The sequence below is a fragment of the Myxine glutinosa genome, chromosome 5 (assembly GCF_964187855.1).
Source record: "Myxine glutinosa chromosome 5, kmMyxGlut1.1, whole genome shotgun sequence".
Taxonomy (NCBI): Eukaryota; Metazoa; Chordata; class Myxini; order Myxiniformes; family Myxinidae; genus Myxine; species Myxine glutinosa.
Window position 1 is genome coordinate 205,665,976 of NC_136265.1, and position 21,731 is coordinate 205,687,706.

The 21,731-nt window shown below is 45.0% G+C and overlaps 1 protein-coding gene across 2 annotated transcripts in view; it reads right to left on the reverse strand.

The window, feature by feature from the left end:
• Window positions 1-381: 381 nt before the first annotated feature.
• The window catches only part of LOC137426474 (actin-related protein 2-B), a 34,997-nt gene continuing 13,647 nt past the window's right edge, over window positions 382-21,731 (reverse strand). The window contains exons 4-10 of one of the 2 annotated variants that reach the window (XR_013623685.1): window positions 20,001-20,073; window positions 17,892-18,028; window positions 15,878-16,027; window positions 14,628-14,773; window positions 14,288-14,420; window positions 4,876-5,826; window positions 382-3,194 (exon numbers count right to left, since the gene is read on the reverse strand). Coding sequence is in view for 1 of the 2 variants with exons in the window: in XM_068115037.2 (XP_067971138.1) it covers window positions 5,656-5,826; window positions 14,288-14,420; window positions 14,628-14,773; window positions 15,878-16,027; window positions 17,892-18,028; window positions 20,001-20,073 (810 nt within the window). In the remaining variant the exon portion in view is untranslated. Of the gene's footprint in view, window positions 5,827-14,287; window positions 14,421-14,627; window positions 14,774-15,877; window positions 16,028-17,891; window positions 18,029-20,000; window positions 20,074-21,731 lie in introns of both variants that reach the window. The other variant, XM_068115037.2, reaches the window with a different exon arrangement.

Consider the following 21,731-nt stretch of genomic DNA (forward strand, 5'->3'; position numbering starts at 1 on the left):
ATGAAATCTCTATTTTTTTAAAATAAAATATTATTCTTAACAATCTCCAGCACCTTCCATTTGTACTTTCCTGAATGTGATTAACCACCCTCTCTGTTATCTATCTTACCTCCAAACTTTGTATCATTAGGAAACTTAAAGAGCACTAATCAAAGGGAAGAAGAAAGAAAGAAAGAAAAGGCCATTATACAAGTGTCTGGTTCCAATAGGGCATCGACACCCAGCTTTCCATGATTCGAGCTCTGCCATCCAAGTACCAACCAGGCTCGACTGCTTTGCTTATGAGATCTTGTGGGTCCGGTTACATTCAAGCTGATAAGGTGTCGAGAAACATTTCGGCTAACGTCAAGTTATTTAACGCATGACAACATCTCACGATGGGAATGTCCAAAGCTGTTTTATTCAACATCCAAACGTTACAAAAAGGTACGATATTGCTCTGTTCACATGCATAACCCAAAACCAGGGGATATGAGAAACCACCGGGCCAAGCGGAGTTTCAATCACATGGTTTGGCTGCTTTCTTCGGAGGGGAAATATACCTTACCAAAAGTGTGGACCAAAAAAAGCCAAAAGATGTAAATGATTAGTACACAAATAGAAGGCAGCATGAATCAAAATAAGGCCAATCATAAAACGCTCTATTAAACAAGTTCAGTACAGCGAGGTGAAAAGGACTTGAGCATTTCGTGACACATTGCCGAAGCATTCAATAAATGAAAATAATAAATCGCTGAGAAATAAAAACAAAACCATTGTGTGTTGTCGTAATAAAGACAATGGGCTCTTTTGGCAGGTAAAGATGGATGGGGAAATGAGGAGATGATGATTGAACACCACGACCTCGGGTGAATATCTTCAATGAAAACATTACGGGAGAGCACGGTACAAAGGTTTGTGCCATTTCCTGGCCCAATCACAAACTGGGAGCGATCCTAAAGGAGTACACACTAAAGGAGTAACAAAATGACGAGGCCAAAGTTACCTGTACCCCTGCCAATGCCCTTATGGACCGCTGTAGGGCCATGGACCGCGGTTTTTGATCCTCTGTTCTCGAGACATGAGGCTTGCAAGATTTATTAGATTTTTTTTTCTTTTTTTTAAGATTACTAAAAACACAAACGATGTCACACACAACAACATGATCACACACACACTCGCACACCTATTAATCGATACACACTAAAGGACGTTTTTGCACATATCCCTTTACAAGATCAATTTGCGCTCGGTCACAAAAGCAACATGCAAAATGAATGGCTTTAGAAATCCCGTCAACACTACACCTTGTTAAGCTCAAATGTAATCACGTGTCTTTAAACCTGCATTAAAGTATATACCCTGTAAAGACCCATTTAAGACCGTTTAAAAAAAAAATCATTTCAGGAACTTTTTCAGAGTATGACAAAAATGACGCTATCCAAACCGCGGAGCAAAAGCAAGATGCGCTGTGGGCACAGACAAAACCTTTGGCTCTTTAAACCTGCTCCAATAAAGTAAAGTGTAGCAATCATCATCAAATTACTCATTCTCGATGTTTTCGAAGTAAAACGCAGTGAAAAAATCCAAACGTCGGAAAACAAGTTCCACAAAGGACGAAAACAAGAATGCGAATAAGATGTTATTCTGGTCAAAGCCTCGGTTGAAATTGACCGCAGGTGTCTTTGGGTAGGCCTCATTCCATCCTTAAACTCTTCTCAGGAGATTAAAAGCAGCAAAGTTTTCTTTGCGAAAGATACAAGAACATTGCACAACAACGCACGGAAAAAGAAGGGCAAACATCTTAAATTTCCAACATGATGTTCTGATCACATGATAAAAACACCCTCGTTTCAGCTTAAGCAAAGTTGAGTAAAATTTAACCCAAACCACAAATAAAATATCTTCACCCAAACCACATAAGAGAAAGGTTATCTTCACAAAGTTTCAAAAAAAATAAACTAAGACTTTTGAAAATTACTTTTTGTTTTACATCAATGCAAGGATATGACCGAGGTTTCCCCCGCCCCACCCCGAGGAACCATTGGTTAATAAAAAAAAGTAGTCGTCTTTCAGCCTCCAGACAGGATGGTGCAGAGGCAGTGCACTTGCTTTCGAACTGTCTCCTTTGGGTTTGATTCCGGCCCAAATATTAACTTGTCGGATTGGCATTCCGCAGGCAGGGCATCGCATCACAAAGTGCCCGTCCCTCGGACGGACGTTAAGTTAAGCCTCGTGTCCCGTCATCCGGCATCATTTGATCGATGTTAACAAATAGTAGGCAAAATACTGTGGACACCCTCACCAAATCCCTGCCCTGCGTCGACAGATCGGTTATGCCTCGTATAAATGATACTACCTATGGGCCGAACTCGTAACCGGCTCTCGGCCCAATATGCATACGAAGGGAGAAGAGGGCAAAAAATGGTTCAGCAGAGAAAAGCAAGACACCAAATATGGGCATAAATAGTATGGGCAAAATCAGTTCCTCAAAAACGGTGTTAACTTCCTTATTACAAAGTAAAATGCAATTTCTTCAAATAACACTTTCTCAAATATGCCGTTATTATTGAAGCTCATGCCGGTTTGCACGTTGCAGCAAGGTAAAGTAAAGGCAGGTGGAATGAGTGGAAATCAGCAAAATAATAATAATAATTATAGAGTGGGCACTGGGCATGTGCCACTCTTAAAAGAAAGACTGTCCCATGTGTTCACACATGAATACAGAAGTGGTGGTTGGCCTTGTATTTGATGCACGATACTGGTGATCAACATAAACACAGCAATATGCGCAACTCGGACAACTAAGTTGGTGACATTCCAAGAAAACAAACAATGGGCAGAAAATGAAAGCAGTATCGCTTCGGATGTCATTCCAAACCAGTTTGGGATCTGAGGCCTGCCGCTCAATGCCATGAAAAAAATAAAATAATAAAAAGCAAACAAATAAACCTGCAAATCATAAAACAAAAAGCAACTTCAATCCTGAAACGATGCAATTCCAACTGTGCAAAAGGATGGTGGATGGGAATTACATGAACGAATTAGAAAAATAAAAGTTTTCAAAAGCAAGTGGTGTGGTGTGTGTGTGTGTGTCTTATCTGCATATGTGGGTTTCAGAATGTGGAATGGAGACCGACCAGGTCTCGAAGTATCCACCTTTGTTAGCGCTGGCATGTGTGCTCGTGTGTGTGTGTGTGTTGTGCATATACAGACTTGGCATTTAATATGGAATATTTTTTTTGTGGGAGTGTACTTACTTTTCAAGATGTCTTAGAACCAAAAGTTCATTGGAATTATGTTGAAATTATTCTAGATTTTGTTAATGTGACCTTTAAAAGAAACAAAAACCACATTTGACATTTTGAAGCAAATAAATTGATCCTTGAAAGTGATGTAAACTGATATCGAACTCAATTCATGGACAGGACTGTGTTAAACTTCTGTACGTTTTCCAGAAGTATCTCTTTATTTTGCACATTAGCCAAAAATTTTTTTAACAAAAACAAAAGTTAAATTACGACTGGGATTACGGACACTACAATTACAGTTCAGTACTTCGTGTAACCCCCACGAGCATTCAGGAGAGCACGTACACGTTGAGGCATGCTGTTCACGAGATTTGCCAAGGTTTGGACAGGAATCGCTTGCCATGCAGTGACAATAGCCTGCTGCAATTCACGCACAGAGGTCGGCTGCTGGTCCAAGTGGTCGATTTGACACGTTAATTCTGCCCACAAGTTCTCTATCGGATTCATATCCGAGGACATGGCAGGCCACTCCATATGCTCTACACCACGGTCAGCAAGAAAGTGTTGGATCATGCGAGCACGATGGGGCTGTGCATTGTCATCTTGGAAGACAAAGTTTCCTCGAAAGGCTGCACGAGCAAATGGAAGCAATGTTTCTTCCAGAATGGCCCTGTACTTATACTGGTTCAGGTTTCCATTCAGAAAAACCAGGTCAGTTTTGCCCCCTGCATGAAAAGCAGCCCAAACGGTCACCCCACCACCTCCAGCTTTGACTCTTGGCACTATGCAATCTTTGTTGTAGGCTTCATGCACTTGCCTGCGCACTCTGCCGCGGCCATCTTGACGATAGACCAGAAATCTAGACTCGTCACTGAAGATCACGTGATTCCAGTGTCCTGGCTGCCATTGACGGTGCTCTCTGGCCCACTGCAATCGGCGCTGGCGGTGTTGTCTGGTCAGGCGTGGCTTTCTCGGGGGACGCCTGGCACGATAGTCTGCTTGAACCAGTCGTTGGTTGACTAGCCTTCTGGATACAGGCACATTTGTCAGTTGCTGCCACTCAGCCCTAAGCCGATTAGCTGACTTGGTACGGCCATTGCGGACTAACCGGTGCAGCTGGCGATGATCCCTCCTTGTGGTTCTGCGGGGACGTCCTGGCCTCGGTATTGGAGTAGGGACACACCTCTGAGCATTTCGTTTCAGGATCTTTGACACCTGACCTTGAGTGATGCCATACTGCCGAGCAATAGCACGCTCTTTCATGCCATAATTTCGTAAAGCCACCACTCCATGACAAACAGCATTGTCGAGTTGACGGACCATCTCCAGAGGAAGCGGCAATAACTTTTGGAGATGTGCAGCAGTTGTTTTCCACTAATACAGAACGCAACAACCCTTGTATACCCGACTGTGAAGCCAATCGTCAAATGCACCTGTCCGTACATTTTGCCACGCCACCTGTGATATAATCCTGTTGTTGACTTCTTGCTGCGACAGACAATCAGTGACATGGTTCTTTTAACAAATAAATCACCAAAGTGTAAAAGAAACTCACCAGATTGATATACTGAGTTAAGAAAGTAAACCCAAGTCAAGAAAAAAATATATTCCATATTAAATGCCAAGTCTGTATATATATATATACATATAAAATGTTCTTTTAAGCTCCGATAAGGTTTAAAAATAAAAGGTATCAAAACATAAGAATGTTTTCTTTTGTTGCTTTGGTCCCGGTTTACGAGGACAAACGGTTGCGTTCAAGTAGCCCTTTATAGCAGAACAGAGTGAAACGCCATTTGCACACAATCGGCGATTTTCATCAAAATGTTCTTTCCCATCAATGTCGCAGCTGACACAAATCAGGCCAGCAGGTGACAATTACTCAGGACCAGGAAAACAAAAACTGTACAGTCAAATAAGTACACTTGAACCCCAAACTTAAATCCTCCACCAATATATGCTACAGGACTCAAACTCATTAAAAAAAAAAAGCAATAATTCCCCCCCCCCCCCCCCCTCTTCCCTGCCCCCAACACCTCTTATTCAAAACCCGAGTGCGCTGTATTATTCAATTTAATATAGCTCAGTTATTAAGCGTAATTGAAAGGGTCGGGTTCATGGGAACGTAGCAAAGAAGGCATAGGGCTGGATTGGGAAGAGTAGATGGAATATTATTTTTTCCCGTCTACGATTCCGTACAACTCCGTCGTACAAGAGCTGAGGGAACCGAAGAAGCCAAATCTTCCGATTTCAACCCATGCCAAGCTCATTATGCAGAGATTTTATTTAGTGTACAAGCAATGCAATTATAACATAACCTCCCCCCACACCCCCTCCAGCACTACTGTTCCCCCATTTCTCCTTTAACTCCCCCACCATCCCGATAACCCTCTGCTCCCTGCAAAGCGAGACCGTGCGGCCGTGCTCATCGAATGGCCACGCCAAGCTTTTCGAGCACGCGCACGCCTTTCTCCTGGTATTCCTCACGCGTCATCCAGAACGAGTCTTTGTCCTTCATGATGTCTGCCAGGACAGCACCGCCCAGGAACACCATGTGCTTACGTCGTGGGGGATCCTCGATGCGGATCTTGAATTTCTGCTCGAAGGAAGTTGGCGGGCAAGGGTGGAAGGGAAAAGGCAGTAATGGTTTGTGCGTGCACAGATGCAATTACCTGATTAAAACTTCATAAGTTACACGATTAATTGAATTATAATTTTTATTATCTGCTATCCCTACCTGAGGAATATGGATGCTTCAGGTGAATGATAAATATGTATAAATTGTATTGTAATTCGATTTCTTTTTAACTTTCATCATTTCTACCATGTTTTAAACGTTTCCCAGTGTATACCCTGGATTAGAATAGGTACACCGTATCCCTGCATGTCGTAAGAGGCGACTAAGAGGGTTGGCGTCAGGAAGGGCATCTGGCCATAAAAACATTGCCTCAAAAAGAGAACCATGACAATTACAACTACATATGGGCAGGGTACAGCCCGAAGTGGAGATCGGTTTCTGAGGTTTGGGACATGGAATGTTGGGACAATGACAGGGAGATCAGGAGAAGTGGTGGAAGTATTGGTCAGAAGAAGAGTGGATATATGTTGTGTGCAAGAGACGAGATGGAAGGGAAGTGGTGTGAGAATGGTGAAGGGTAGGCAGGGACAGAAATACAAGTTTGTGTGGCAATGGTGCCTGGAGGGCATGAATGGTGTTGGTGTCCTGTTTTCTGAGGAGTTTGTAGACAGTGTGGTGAGTGTGACTAGAGTGAGTGATAGGTTGATGATGGTGAAAATGATGATTGGAAAGCTCTTGGTGAACGTCATCTCGGGATATGCTCCACAGGTTGGTCAGAGCGATTAAGAGAAGGACAAGTTCTGGTGTGCGATAGAGAAGCTGATGGAAAACGTGAAAGATGAGGAAGTTGTTGTGGTAGGAGGAGACCTAAATGGACATGTGGGAAGGAGTATGGATGGTTTTGAGGGTGTTCATGGGGGTTACGGATATGGTGTGAGAAATGGAGAAGGTGAAAGGATTTTGGAGTTTGCTGATGGAGCTGATTTGTTGATTTGCAATACTCAGTTCCAGAAAGAGGATAATAAGCTTGTTACATACACGTCAGGTGGGTCGACGACAACCGTTGACTACCTGATGGTGCGTAGGCGAGATAGGGGGCACCTCCGGGACAGAAAGGTGATCCCGGGGGAGGAGGTTGTTTCACAGCACCACTTGGTTGTCTGCGACATAAGGGTGAAAGGTGCAAGGAGAGCTCGGCGGGTGAAGTACCAACCGAGAATGAAGGTGTGGAGGTTGAAAGAGGTGACAGTAAGGGAGGCATTAAAAGAGAGGCTGAGTGGGGTAGAGGATGATGTAGTTGAGCTTGAACGTGGTTGGATGTCAAAGAAAGATAGTCTGTTGGGAGCCATTGGTGAGGTATGTGGATGGACAAAAGGACCACCGAGGCACTCGGAAACATAGGGGTGGGATGATGAAGTTGGAAAGAGGATTGACGAGAAGAGGAAGAAGTTAAAGGAGTGGCAGAAGGCGAAGGGTACGGGAGCAGAAACAGCAGAGCATGAAAGTTATAAGGCAGCCAAGAAGGCTGCAAAGAAAGAGGTAGCAAAGGCACAGGAGGCATGTAGGAAAATGTTCGGAGAACGCTTGGATTCGGAAGAGGGTCAGAGAGCAGTATTCAGGATTGCAAAGCAGATAGCGAAAGAGAGGTGTGATGTTATGGGGGTGAGTTGCTTGAAGGATGAAGTGGGACAAATCGTTGTGGACCCAGATGGAATTAAAGGAAGATGGAAAAGATATATGGAAATGCTGTTGAATACAGAGAATGAATGGGATGGCAATATAGAGAGTAACCCAGTTTTCGGACCGGCAGAGAAGATAACAGAGAAGGAAGTTGAGGAAGCGATAAAAGCAATGAAGAGTAGAAAAGCGGGAGGGCCGACGGGAGTTGTGGGAGATATGTTTAAGGCAGCAGGAAGTTGGGGTGTGAAGAGAATGACAGAGATCTGTAATCTGGTGGTGAAAGAAGGCCGCATTCCAGTGAATTGGGAACTGAGTACCCTCGTCCCTCTACACAAGGGGAAAGGTGACCCTCTGGAGCGTGGCTCGTACCGAGCGATAAAGTTATTGGAGCATGGAATGAAGGTATTGGAAAGGGTGTTGGAGAGGAGGATGAGGAAGAAAGTGAAGATCGACGAAATGCAGTTTGGATTTATGCCAGGAAGAGGAACGACAGACGCGCTTTTTATTGTGAGGCAGTTGCAGGAGAAGTACATGGAAAGGAGGAAGAAGTTGTTTCTTGGGTTTGTTGATCTGGAGAAAGCATTCAATAGGGTTCCACGCAAAGTATTGACATGGGCAATGAGGAAGTGAGGAGTGGAGGAATGGTTGATCAGAGTAGTGATGGCAATGTACAAAAGAGCGCGCACAGCTGTAAGGACGAAGGACGGGAACAGTGGTGAGTTTGATGTGAAGGTGGGAGTGCATATGGGGTCGGTACTATTAACTAAGTCCATTACTATTTGTAGCTGTGATGGAGGTGCTGGCTCAGAACGTAAAGGAGGGTTTACCGTGGGAGTTGTTGTATGCAGATGATCTGGTGTTGATTGCGGAAAGTATGGATGGACTGAAGGAAAAGATGAACAAGTGGAAGGAATGTATGGAGACAAAAGGTCTGAAGGTGAATATCAGAAAGATGAAGGTGATGGCAAGTGGTAAAGCAGGTGGTGAGGTGGAAAGAACTGGGAAGTGGCCCTGTGCTGCGTGCAGGAAGGGTGTCGGAGTGAACTCCATTCAATGTGCAATGTGCGCTGAGTGGGTTCATCAAAAATGTAGTGGTCTGAGAGGGTCATTAACCAGTGTGGCAGCTACATTCAAATGTAAGGTGTGCACAGAGGGAGCTGCAGATGGAGGAAGTGTTGAGTTGGATCTTGGAGACGGCGTGAAGCTGGAAGGTGTGAAAACATTTTTCTACCTCGGAGACGTGCTGAATGGAGAAGGTGGATCAGACTCGGCAACGGTTGCTAGAGTGAGATGTGCATGGAAGAAGTTTCGGGAACTGAGTGGCGTGCTGATGAGGAGGGGAGTGTCGTTGAAGCTGAAGGGAAAGGTGTATGCTGCATGTGTGAGAAGTGTTATGATTTATGGGAGCGAGACATGGGTAATGAACGTAGAGCAGCAACGAAGGTTGGAAAGGGTGGAAATGCGAATGGTTCGATGGATGTGCGGAGTATCGTTGAGAGAGAGGAAGACAAATGATGAATTGCGAAAAATGATGGGAATAGAGCCTGTGATTGATGATGTGAAGAGGAACAGGTTGAGATGGTTTGGTCATGTGTTGAGGAAGGATGAAAGTGACTGGTTGAGAAGAGTGATGGAAATGAATGCAGAAGGAAGTAGAGGATGGGGAAGACCGAGAAAGACTTGGCTAAAGATGGTGGAAGAAGAAATGCGGGCAAAGGGGGTTAACAAGGAGAGATGCAGAAAATAGGGCAAGATGGAGAAGATTGTCATGGGGACCGCAAGGCTAACCCCCGCTCTGGCAGGGAAAATGGCCTTAAAATGCATGTTGTTTGTTGTTGTTGTGTTTCATCATTTCTACAAGTACAATTATTTATTTCGTATTTTATTGTTCAATCCCCGCTGAAAATATGGATGGTAAAGCGTACGGTCTCACCATAGGACCAAGGTAGTTATAAAAAGACATTTCACAAAACCTAATTTAAAAAACAATCCTATTTGCTCCAGCACCAAGATAGCCAACCACTCTTGGGACAACTATCGGGGACGCATCTTCGTGGTGGTTGTACCCCACAATGCAAGTCGGGGGCCAAATCTTCCCCGTTCCACCCTGCTGCCCAGATTCGTCAGGGCAGCGCGGTCACAGTCAAAGTGGCAATTGGTCTCCATGGACCGGCCCTTTCCCTCTTGTCTCCATCTCTCTAACTCTAAGTCTGTCGTGGCCCTAACTTAGTGAAGGCGGGGGTCTACCATCCTGGATGTGGGGGGTCTCTGTGTCGCTCCTGTGTGATCGATCGGCTGTCTCCATGCCAAGGGGTGGTTCGAGAGAACTGTCTGGAGCTATACAACAACAACAACAACAACCACCAGCACCAGCACCACCACCCTTGGACTCAACAATTCTGCCGAAGTGGAAATGATGCAGGAAGGTAGCTCCTCCACAAGGCTCGACGGTGCATATAAAAATGAAAAAATGCAGTCGGTTGTTAGAACGACATGTTCACTTTTCTCCGCTACTCTTCGACTTTGTACATAAATAAATAAATAAATAGCTGCAAAATGCTCAGAGCCTGAGTTCATGTCAAAAGTGTCGGTATTGGAAAATAACTTTTGGACTACTATTACTATTACTACTACTACTACTACTACTACGACGACGACGACCCAGCCCCAAATATCAACCATATATTGGATGGAAAAAAACTTGAGTAAAAGGAAATAAACCTGCCAAATTACAATTCTGCCATACAGTATGTGTATCGTTCCCCTGACAGCCTGAACTACTGCCATTGGCATTACATAAATGCTAAATTAGAGAGACTTGTGAAAAGGTGCAGTTATAAATGCCGGTACACCTCTTCCAGTCCCTCGCTGTCTCCATCAATCGTGATCTCAATCTCATCCTCCGACAACCTTGTCTCTTTCAATCAGTCCAAGAATCAAAACCTCCTTATATCCAGCAAAATTAACACAGCCACCCATTCTCTTCTCATGTCCCACTCTCAAATCCAGCACTCTTCCTCTATTAATATGTTTGGTGTCACGATTTCCAACAATCTCTCATAGCAGCTTCATCTATCTATAATTCCAGTAATCTCTGTGTGTATGTGTGTGTGTCTGCGTGTGTGTGTGTGTGTTTGTGTGTTTGTCTGTGACCGCTGTTTCTCGACAACCACGGGTCCGATCTAATTGAAACTTGCCAGATATATTGCTGGGGACCTGAGGATGTGCCTTTTCAAGGTTTGAAATTAATCGGACAAGTGGTTCCCAAGGTATGGTCACCGTACTCGCAAGCCGTTCGCTTTGGCTTTGCGAATGGACCAAACCATTTCATGTAAATAGAGGGGGGGGGTTCTACCGTACTCGCAAGCCGTTCGCTTTGGCTTTGCGAATGGACCAAACCATTTCATATAAATAGAGGGGGGGGGGGGGGTTCTGTGGTCGTTACTGCCACGTGGTTTCAAAGTTTTTTTTTGTTGTTGTTGTTTGCACGCATGTTTTTTTGCACCCACGTACGGGCACGCCCTAGTATTCTCAATGTCGTCAAATCTGCCTCCAACAAGTTTGGTTTTTATCGTCAAAGCTCGCAAATACATAACTCCCATCAGCTTTACACCCTTTACACACCCCAAGTCAGACTGGTGATGGGATACTGCTCCCATGTCTGGGGTGGAGCTCCTCCGTCAGTCATGGGTATTCTGGATCCCATCTAAGCCAAGGCTATCTGACTGACTAACTAACTAAACTAATTTGTCGAGTCATGTTAATTTGTCTGCCGGTGTGTGCCCCGGTTTAGAATAGGTACACCGTATCCCTGCGTGTCGCAAGAGGCGACTAAAGGGTTGGCGTCAGGAAGGGCATCCGGCCATAAAAACATTGCCTCAAAAAGGGAACCATGATGATTGTCATGGGGCCCGCAAGGACAACCCCTGCTCTTGCAGGGAAAATGGCCTTAAAAAGGGAAAGAAAAAAAAAATGTTCCAGCTTTGGCCCACCATCGAGCAGTTTCTTCCCTATGCCTCTTTTACCGCTACTACCACAGTCAGTGTTCTGTCAATCAAAAACTATTTTTTTCCTCCTCTTCTTCACTCTGGAGCAACTCCATAGCTTCTACTCGTCGCTGTGTCAACTTCCTTTCCCTCCGTACAAATTGCCATGCTGCCTCCTCATTCGCCGGCACTGCCGCTTTGGAAAAGTTTTTTTTTTTTTTGGTATACTGAATCGAGGCTCGTGAAAGAGCTGAGACCTCAGGTCTCTCAGACCGAAAGAGGCTCGTGAAAGAGTCTTGCCAGCAGTGTGTGCGTTCCCGACTTCTATCAACTTTTGATTTGAAAAATTCAAGTCACGAATCAATCGTCTCGAATCTAGATCTCATTTAATTATCACACTTCCTCATCTTTCTCTGCCTTTTCTCCCAGGTAGGCCCCTTGGTTTTTGGGCTTCACCCTTCAATGGTGTTAATAAAAAATAAATAAATAAAAGGCTCTCATATGGAGTAAGGCTCCCCACTCCAGGTTGGTACTCCTATTTCCCACCTTAGCCTTCTCCAGGCGGTCAAATACAAGGCTTTCTGCACTATTTGGGTTGGGGATGAATAAGGGGATGAATGAACGCTCGATTGCAATCATTCATCCCCTTATTCTCCCGATTATGAAATAATCTCTCCGTGGTCATTTCACCTTCCTCACTTCAGCCTTTCAAATGTGCTGCCCATCTACCTCGCATGCTCACCCATTCACATCCGCAATATCTTGTACATGTGCTGATTAGTTCCCATTATGTTTTTCGCTTGACCGTTGTTCCTCGTTTTTTGTGGTGTTCCTCCTTTGCTCCTTGTGTATATCCATCTCCACTCTGAACCCCAGATCCTGTGCTAGTCTGTAAACCTGCTGCCTTTTGTCATTTAGCTGCACCATAAGTTTAGACTCTGGTACAGAAAGAGTGATAAAACATATCGGCTATATACTTAGTCATTAAAAAAAAATTAAATATAGTTGTCATAAAATAAACTAGAACGGCACTCGGTAAAGCGCATACTCCGCCAGGCTCAACAGTTTACGTTTTGTATCCCACTACAACAACAACAACAACATGCATTTTAAAAGGCCATTTTCCCTGCTAGAGCGGGGGTTAGCCTTGCGGTCCCCATGATAATCTTCTCCATTTTGCCCTATTTTCTGCATCTCTCCTTGTTAACCCCCTTGCCCGCATTTCTACTTCCACCATCTTTAGCCAAGTCTTTCTCGGTCTTCCCCGTCTTCTACTTCCTTCTACATTCATTTCCATCACTCTTCTCAACCAGTCACTTTCATCCTTCCTCAATACATGACCAAACCATCTCAACCTGATCCTCTTCACAGCATCAATCACAGGCTCTATTCCCATCATCTTTCGCAATTCATCATTTGTCTTCCTCTCTCTCAACGATACTCCGCACATCCGTCGAACCATTCGCATTTCCACCCTTTCCAACCTTCGTTGCTGCTCTGTGTTCATTACCCATGTCTCGCTCCCATAAATCATAACACTTCTCACACATGCAGCATACACCTTTCCCTTCAGCTTCAACGACACTCCCCTCATCATCAGCACGCCACTCAATTCCCGAAACTTCTTCCATGCACATCTCACTCGAGCAACCGTTGCCGAGTCTGATCCACCTTCTCCATTCAGCATGTCTCCGAGGTAGCAAAATGTTTTCACACCTTCCAGCTTCACACCATCTCCAAGATCCAACTCAACATTTCCTCCATCTGCAGCTCCCTCTGTGCACACCTTACATTTGAATGTAGCTGCCACACTGGTTAATGACCCTCTCAGACCACCACATTTTTGATGAACCCACTCAGCGCACATTGTACACTGAATGGAGTTCACTCCGACACCCTTCCTACACACAGCACAGGGCCACTTCCCAGTTCTTTCCACCTCACCACATGCTTTACCACTTGCCATCACCTTCGTCTTTCCGATATTCACCTTCAGACCTTTTGTCTCCATACATTCCTTCCACGTGTTCATCTTTTCCTTCAGTCCATCCATACTTTCCGCAATCAACACCAGATCATCTGCATACAACAACTCCCACGGTAAACCCTCCTTTACGTTCTGAGCCAGCACCTCCATCACAGCTACAAATAGTAGTGGACTTAGTACCGACCCCTGATGCACTCCCACCTTCACCTCAAACTCACCACTGTTCCCGTCCTTCGTCCTTACAGCTGTGCGCGCTCTTTTGTACAATCCCACTAATAGGCCCGATTTGCATCCGGACCTGAATCAAAATCTATTAGGCTTGTTCTCGTCACCTAACCAACTCATCCATCAAGTTTTGTCATAATTCGTCCACAACTTTTTGAGATGTCGTGCTATATATTGTTTTAGGCCCCATCACTCAATGATGAAGAATCACGAAGGAGATTAAACAATTGTCCAATCTGGATCCTGATCTTCACGAAAATCGAATCAATTCTTCCTCGTCCCACACCCAACCTGCCCACCTAAATTTCATCCGAATCCGTGTACAACCTTTTGAGATATACAGCTCACAGACAGATAAACAGACTGGGGTGAAAACATAAGCTCCGTCCACGTTCGGTGGTGGAGGTAACGAAATGCCTCCCAGCCTTTGTTTCAAACAGGCAATTCGGCCCAGTAGGTACATGAAATTCATGAGGAAGTGGGATAAGACGATTTTTCAAAGCAAGAAAGTAGTTCCATCATAAAGTAAGACGCCTTTGTAATGTTAGCATTATTATGTCATCATCATCGTCAACAAAATAAGAGGTGAGAGCGTGCTCACCGAAAGCTTTTCAACATCCCCTTTGAGGACACGCTCCAGATACAGCTGCTTTATCTCACGCTCGAAGCGTGACGGGAGACCCGGGTACATGGTGGAGCCACCAGACAGCACGATATGCTTGTAGAACTCCACTCTGAAACGGCAGAATGCAATTCTCAAAAAAAAAGGTTCAAACCTGTTCCATCCAGTAGCAGCTTGCCACTGTTTATTATTAAGACAGAGGGCAATCACAAATCTAGCAACGCTTGACTAACTCGATGAATTAGAAGTAAATATTAAAAGCAGAGGGGGGAGGGGAGGTGGATGGAGGTGATGGGGTGGTGGATATTTTGGGTCTTACCTGGTGTCGATATCAGCTGCTTGGATGGTGTTGAACAGCAACTCAGCTACCCCTGGACTCTCAACATCGATGAGATGTGGTTGGAAGAGGGCTTCGGGGGCCTCAAAACGCTCTCCTCCCACCTTGATCACACGGCCATCTGGCAGCTGAAAATCAGAATGGCGCAATAGCCGAAGATGCTTCCCTGTGCTATCACGAGTGCGTAACCCTTTTAGCACCACGTTCACTTTCCTGCAGGTACATTACATGGAATACTCCGACCTTCGAAGCACAGAAATAAGGTGTTATTGTGCACACTGAAAGGTCTTTCAGCTTGGAGAGATAGTGGGAAGATAGAGTAGAAGCATGGTGCTGACTCTCTCCTGGTCTGTCATTCTCAAGAGGAAGAAGAAGCAGGGGAGGAGGAATAACTAGAGCAAGAAAGGCTCACCAAACCGTGAAGACTTTACCAGTTTCTGCCGCAAAGACATTCACCAATCCCAGTCTCCCACATGCTGGTGATAGGCAGTGGGGAGGAGCCTATTCCTCTGTAGCTACGGAGACGGCGTGCGACATTACCCCGGCCCACTGTTCTAGGCTCAGCCCGATTTTTACAGATGGGAGAGATGAGACCCCTTAACCTAGCTATATCTAAAGCAAACTCTTAGCTCTTACACGAGCCGAGACTTAGTATACAATAAATATACGAGCCTAGACTTATACGAGCCGAGACTTAGTATACCTCCCCTGCTTCAACACCACCATCTCTTATCTTCTCCCATCCAAAACCTTGATCTTTTCTACCCCCGCTAATTTCACCCCAGATCCACTTTTTAGAAATACCAACTTCCTTTCTGGAAGTCCTTGCAGTGTCCTTGTGTTATATACTTCTCCCACTCCCCCTTCCCCACGCCTCCTCCCCCCAAGCCTTCTCCCTCCCACAGATATCCCGATGTCCCTGCTCTCAAATGTTGTGTTTGTGTGCTTCCCCTTCTCTCCCGATCTTGTCTACCGCTCCCCTTATTATATACTTTGTGTGTCTGTTTGATTTTTTTGTGTGATAAATGTTAGCTCTTTCATGAGCCTCGATTCTGTATACAAAAAATAATAATAATAAAAAATAAATAAACAAATAACACCTAAACCTCATGGGAAACACAAACACTCCTTACCATAAACAAACAAACACCTAATACAGGTAAGAGGATATGTGAACATACGTGGTGTCTACAGCCTTAATCCCCCTCCTCCAAAAATGTAACAACACTTACTGTATAAGATTCCACAAGCGTAGTTGTCTCCAGAGATAACTTCTGCTCCTGTTCCACGTTGTAGGCGACGTAGCACAAACGCTCCTTCATCATTCGAACAGTCTCAAAGTCCGCCGAGTGATTGAAAGCATAGCCTCGGAGAAGCAGCAGCTAGGGAGGGATTGTCAGGGGAACATTTGATGACAAAAGTGGGAACTTAGGTCTTGGGGAGAGGAACATGCCAATGTTGATGGCAAGTCTGCACCACTGAACTGCAGTTTCCACAGATCCATGATTCAACCCACTCCAAGAACCAGCCAACAGTATCGATCGACGACCATGAAAGGCCAAAAAAGGCAATGTCCTGTACTGAAAAAAGAAAATTCCAAATGGCTACTGAGGTATGTGTATTAGACTCATTTGAGTGTGCCTATTTTGAATCTGAAATCAGAATTATCCCAACACGTAAGGATGTTCAGAAAAAAAAATGGAAATCCAATGTCACGTATTTGGAGCAGGAGTGTCGTCCAGCCGGAGCGCACCAGAGCGATGCTCTGGCACATCAATCAATCGGAGGTGGAGCTTAGCTCCGCAACAGTTAAAATAAATAATAATAAACACCCACGTTCACGATTGGTTGTGTTATTGTGCGTTGTGTGCTTTCATGGCTAAATAATAGGGATCAAACCTTGGATATGTCGATACGTTGGACACAATACAAGTTATACGCAACAGTCGCAACATAGACCCGGATGAATTGCTGAATACAACAAGGTCCAGAAGCGAGACAAACTTTCCAACCATTTTATATCCAGATTTCATTAATTATCATATGTCGACAAAAAGTATTTGCACCCTGGAAGACGTGACCGCACGGAAAAGTTTGGATGCCTAGGGCGAGTTGAAGTCTGGGTGGATCACGACATGGCTGTTCTTATGAAGAATGGTGATCACGTGGTACGACCAAAAGTAGGCCTGTTAGACATCGATGACACGGACTCATGTTGGCAGAGCAAATAAGCATGACGTCATATAATGCATGTTAACATCATGTTTATCTGCTCTGACATCTTCAATAATATCGGATGTTTTTCCAGCCCCAAAGCTTTATCTTCTTTCGTCCATTCCGAGAAAGAAACCAACTAAACAAATAATGCTTGCAGACCGGATACCCAGCTTTACGTCCATCCATGGGCCCAGACTAGACAACTTAGCGGCAAGTTACCATGAATTTTTACTTGCGTACTGAATGGTGCAAGATATCCATGGTGCAAATCCTGCGCCGATCGGCGAGGTTGGTTCATGGTAAGTAAAAATGAACTCTTCTTTTGGATCCAAAATAAAATGAAATTCGAACACAAGGACTGTGATGACAGTACGTATAAATTACGCAATTTAAACTCAACGTCCATCTTCGTCAGATAATACAGAATCATCCTCCAAGCTTAAACGCCGAGCGGTTGAAACGGCAACTACTTTCGGGATCAAGAGGTGCTTTTGGAATCACGCAAGATCGAAGCAAAATAGACGCTTCGTTTTCGATAAACATGACACTCGCGGCAAAAGAGTGTAATGATGTGCGTTCGCGTTCATAAAATTTAATTTTTTTCCCTTCATAACGAACCGCCGGAAACGGATCCCCATTTTTCCCATTAAAACATTGCCCCGTTATTCGCGACTTTTTTCAGGAACGTATCCCCCATGAATATCGGGGCCCGGCACGACCCTTACAGTTTATACAATGTGTTTATATTGCTCAACGTGTTGCAGTTTATGGCTAACAGTTACTGTACATTATATGATGTGATTAAATTGTGCAATTGTGCAATTGTGCTTGATGTTTTTAATAAACAATGCCTGAAAAATGTCATTTTTGTGCAACTAAAAATCCTGACCTGCTGAGTACATGGTGACCAGATTTGGAATCAACATGCACTAATTAATAAAGGACACCTACGTTTACCTCAGTAGCAGATGGAAAGTATTTATTTTTTTTGTCCATTGTAATGAGACACAATCAAAAGGTCTTTGTCACCTTGATAAGGTACCGGGTGATGTTGCGGCCAGCAATGTCCAAACGACGGGTTAAATGAGGCAATGCAAAACCTTCATAGACAGGGCAAATGTGCGTGACACCATCACCAGAATCCACGACGACACCCGTGAGAAGGCCTTGGGATCGAGAGAGGGGACGGAGTTGGGGGTTGGGGGAAGAGGAGAAATGAATGCAAATTTCAAGAATGAAGAGCAAGCAAGGTGTTATGACAAAAGTTGCACTTTCATTCAAGTTTAACAAGTTGAAAATGTTGCACAACATTAGCAAGTTATTTTATTTGTCTGTCTCTCCTTCCCAAAACGCAAATATTGAAAAGAGGTGCAGATGCTAAACGACGTACGGCTGCCGAACCACGTACGGCTGCCGAACGACGTACGGCTGCCGAACGACGTACGGCTGCCGAACGACGTACGGCTGCCAAACGACGTACGGCTGCCAAACGACGTACGGCTGCCAAACGACGTACGGCTGCCAAACGACGTACGGCTGCCGAACGACGTACGGCTGCCGAACGACGTACGGCTGCCGAACGACGTACGGCTGCCGAACGACGTACGGCTGCCGAACGACGTACGGCTGCCGAACGACGTACGGCTGCCAAACGACGTACGGCTGCCGAACGACGTACGGCTGCCAAACGACGTACGGCTGCCGAACGACGTACGGCTGCCGAACCACGTACGGCTGCCGAACCACGTACGGCTGCCGAACCACGTACGGCTGCCGAACCACGTACGGCTGCCGAACGACGTACGGCTGCCGAACGACGTATGGCTGCCAAACGACATACGGCTGCTAAATGACGTACGGCTGCTAAACTACGTATGGATGCTAAATGACGCACAGCTGCTAAATGACGTACAGCTGCTAAATGACGTACAGCTGCTAAATGACGTACAGTATTTAAATGACGTACAGATGCTAAACTACGTACGGATGCTAAACTACGTACGGATGCTAAACTACGTACGGATGCTAAATGACGCACAGCTGCTAAATGACGTACAGCTGCTAAATGACGTACAGCTGCTAAATGACGTATGGATGCTAAATGACATACAGATGCTATTTTGGGGAAATCAAACTTGGATCCACTTTCACCCCCTGTAAATCCCCTCAGACCCCAAACTTTTAAATGCCGTGAACAAACTCGAGCCGCAACATACGTAATATAATTTTAGCCAAGTTTGGTCACAATCCTATCAGCGGTTTTGGAGAAGAAGTTGCAACTGTTGACGGACTGATGAGGCACCATCCCATAAGCTCCCACAAACTATGTTCCAGGTGAGCCAACTGGAACACTACTCGATAGAGCGCATACCCTCCACGACGCTGAACATTTATGTTTTGTATCCCACTGATAGGCCACTCATTATAATCTGTTTATTTTGTCTGTGGTGAAGAATCACTTGTAAAATTCTAGAATCAGGATCTGGATCTGGACCTGCCCCAAAATCGACATGGCTTGTTTTTCTCACCCAACCAACTCATCCACCAAGTTTTGTCACAACACGTCCACAACTTTTTTTTTGAGATACACTGCTATATATCGTTTTTGGCCCCATATCTAAATGATGAAGAATCACTTAAAAATAGCTGGTATTCAGATCCAGATCTTCACCAAAATCGAAAATTAAATCAATTCTTCCTGGTCACACACCTACCAAGGTTTGTCCGAATCTGTCTACAGCTTTTTGAGATATCCTACTTACTAATAGACAAGTAGGGTTTAATACATAACCTACGCTGTCACATCTTTGTTCTCCTCTCCCCTTCCCCATTAAATTCCTTGCATGCCCCTCCCATTACCTCCTTTTCTGCATACCTATTCTTCTGACTCACCTTCCTCCATTTATTAATTTCTCTTTAATAATTAATTAACTCTCAATTTAGAACACCCCACCCCCCCCCCCCCCCCCCACCCCACCCTTCATTTTGTACATGAAAGACCTCTTGTGGCCATGATACGTAGTTAAAAAGTAATTGATGCACAAAACTTAAAAGAAAACAAACTAATGCCAGAGTTAAGTTTTGTATGGTCACAATAAATCTCCAGAACATGGCCACCACCCACAGTCAAAAATATACCTTGAGCATAGAGCGTGAGCACGGCTTGGATAGCAACGTAGACTCCGGCAAATTCGTACTGCTCAAACATGACCTGTGAGGAGGAAGGGGTGGAGGAGGAGAAGGATGAGGATAAGGAGGAAGAGGTATAAGGAGGAAGAGGTATAAGGAGGAGGAGTGGGTGGTGTAGGAGGAGGAGGAGGGGAAGGATTAGAGGAGGGAGGAGGGGAAGGGGAAGGATGAGGGGGAGAAGGAGAGGGAGTGAGGAGAAGGGGAAGGATTAGGGGAGAAGGAGGAGGAGTGGGTGGGGAAGGAGGAGGGTAGGAGGAGGAGCGGGTGGGGAAGGAGGAGGGTAGGAGGAGGAGCAGGGGAAGCAGGAGGAGGGGAGGAGGAGGAGGGGAATGAGAGGGAGGGGTGGAGATGGGGGGGGAAGGGAAGAGGAGGAGGGGGAAAGGAGGGACGCACAGCAATGTTGAACCAAAACTTTCATCTCCTGTCATAGATAGCACATCACCTCAAAGTATCAATCAAATAAACAGGAGGAAGATAAAAAATAAAACAAAAACTTTCCCATTTTAAATGAAAATTCACAAAGACACCAGGAACGAGTTATTTACCAGGTAATTGCCAACCAGTAATATTCGTTTCTGATTAGAAAAAAAATAGTGATGTGTTCCACACGCTCGTGATGGTAAACAGAAGGGAGGACTATGGGCAAGGTCTCTAAAAAAATCAATCCAGGTATTGGGGATTACGTAAGAGCAGAGATCTTGGAAAACGTTGTTAAACCAACCGGATTGTTGTGGAACTTTGCACGGCTCGACAAAGAAAAAAAGAAAGAGTAAAGAAGGAAGAAAGAAAAAAAAAGTAAAGAGTAAAAAGCAAGTCCTGCAAATGCCAAGCAAGAAGAAACAACTGTTCACGTGCGATTACCCACTAACACTCTGTTGGTGACCCTTGGTTTTCCGCTAATGTAATTGTGTGAGGTAATCATGCGAGGTCTAGCTGTTCGAGTCAATTTGGAGTCCATCATTGTCAAGACTTTCCATCTCACGTTTACTGTACGGGCGCGGAAGGGTGGGGGTGCTGACAATCGATCCCAATCCAGGCGGATCCATCATTCATCGTTTTCCAGTTCCCACTCTGGATCAACTACGTAGTGAGCATGCTTGGTACGAAATACCCAACAAGATACTCTTCAGTATTTGCCTGGGTACGGTTATTTAAATGGGCTGAGAGGATGGCCTAGAGGTACGCGCACTCCACTCTAAGCCGACAAGCCTGGGTTCGAATCCCGACCCGGCTATAAACTGCCGTCCCGGTGTTTCACAAGCTCGGCGTCTCTTCAATGTGTGTGCCGTCCCTCGGGTGGACGTTGAACTGGGCACTCCCTCTCCCAGCATTCGTTTGTGGAGGTTAAAAACCCCACCGTGTCCTTCGCTATGAGTACGCGAGCTATCGCTGGCGGGTCCACATTCCTGCCATATCGTATAACTAGCTGAGGTACCCGGCTTTGCCCGGGTTGAATAAGATTTATAAGAATAATACAAATATATGATGAAAAGAACATGTATATTTTAGAGCAATATCACAGTACATTTCCTACAATGCTACATGACGTTTTGTCAATTTTCAATTTCTCAAAACCTCTTGGTATACAACATTTCTGGTTTTCTTACTTGGTGCCAAGACATAAAGATTGCTTGGTTTTCCAACCCTCGAGCAGCCCACGTACAGCTGGCAAGCGATAGC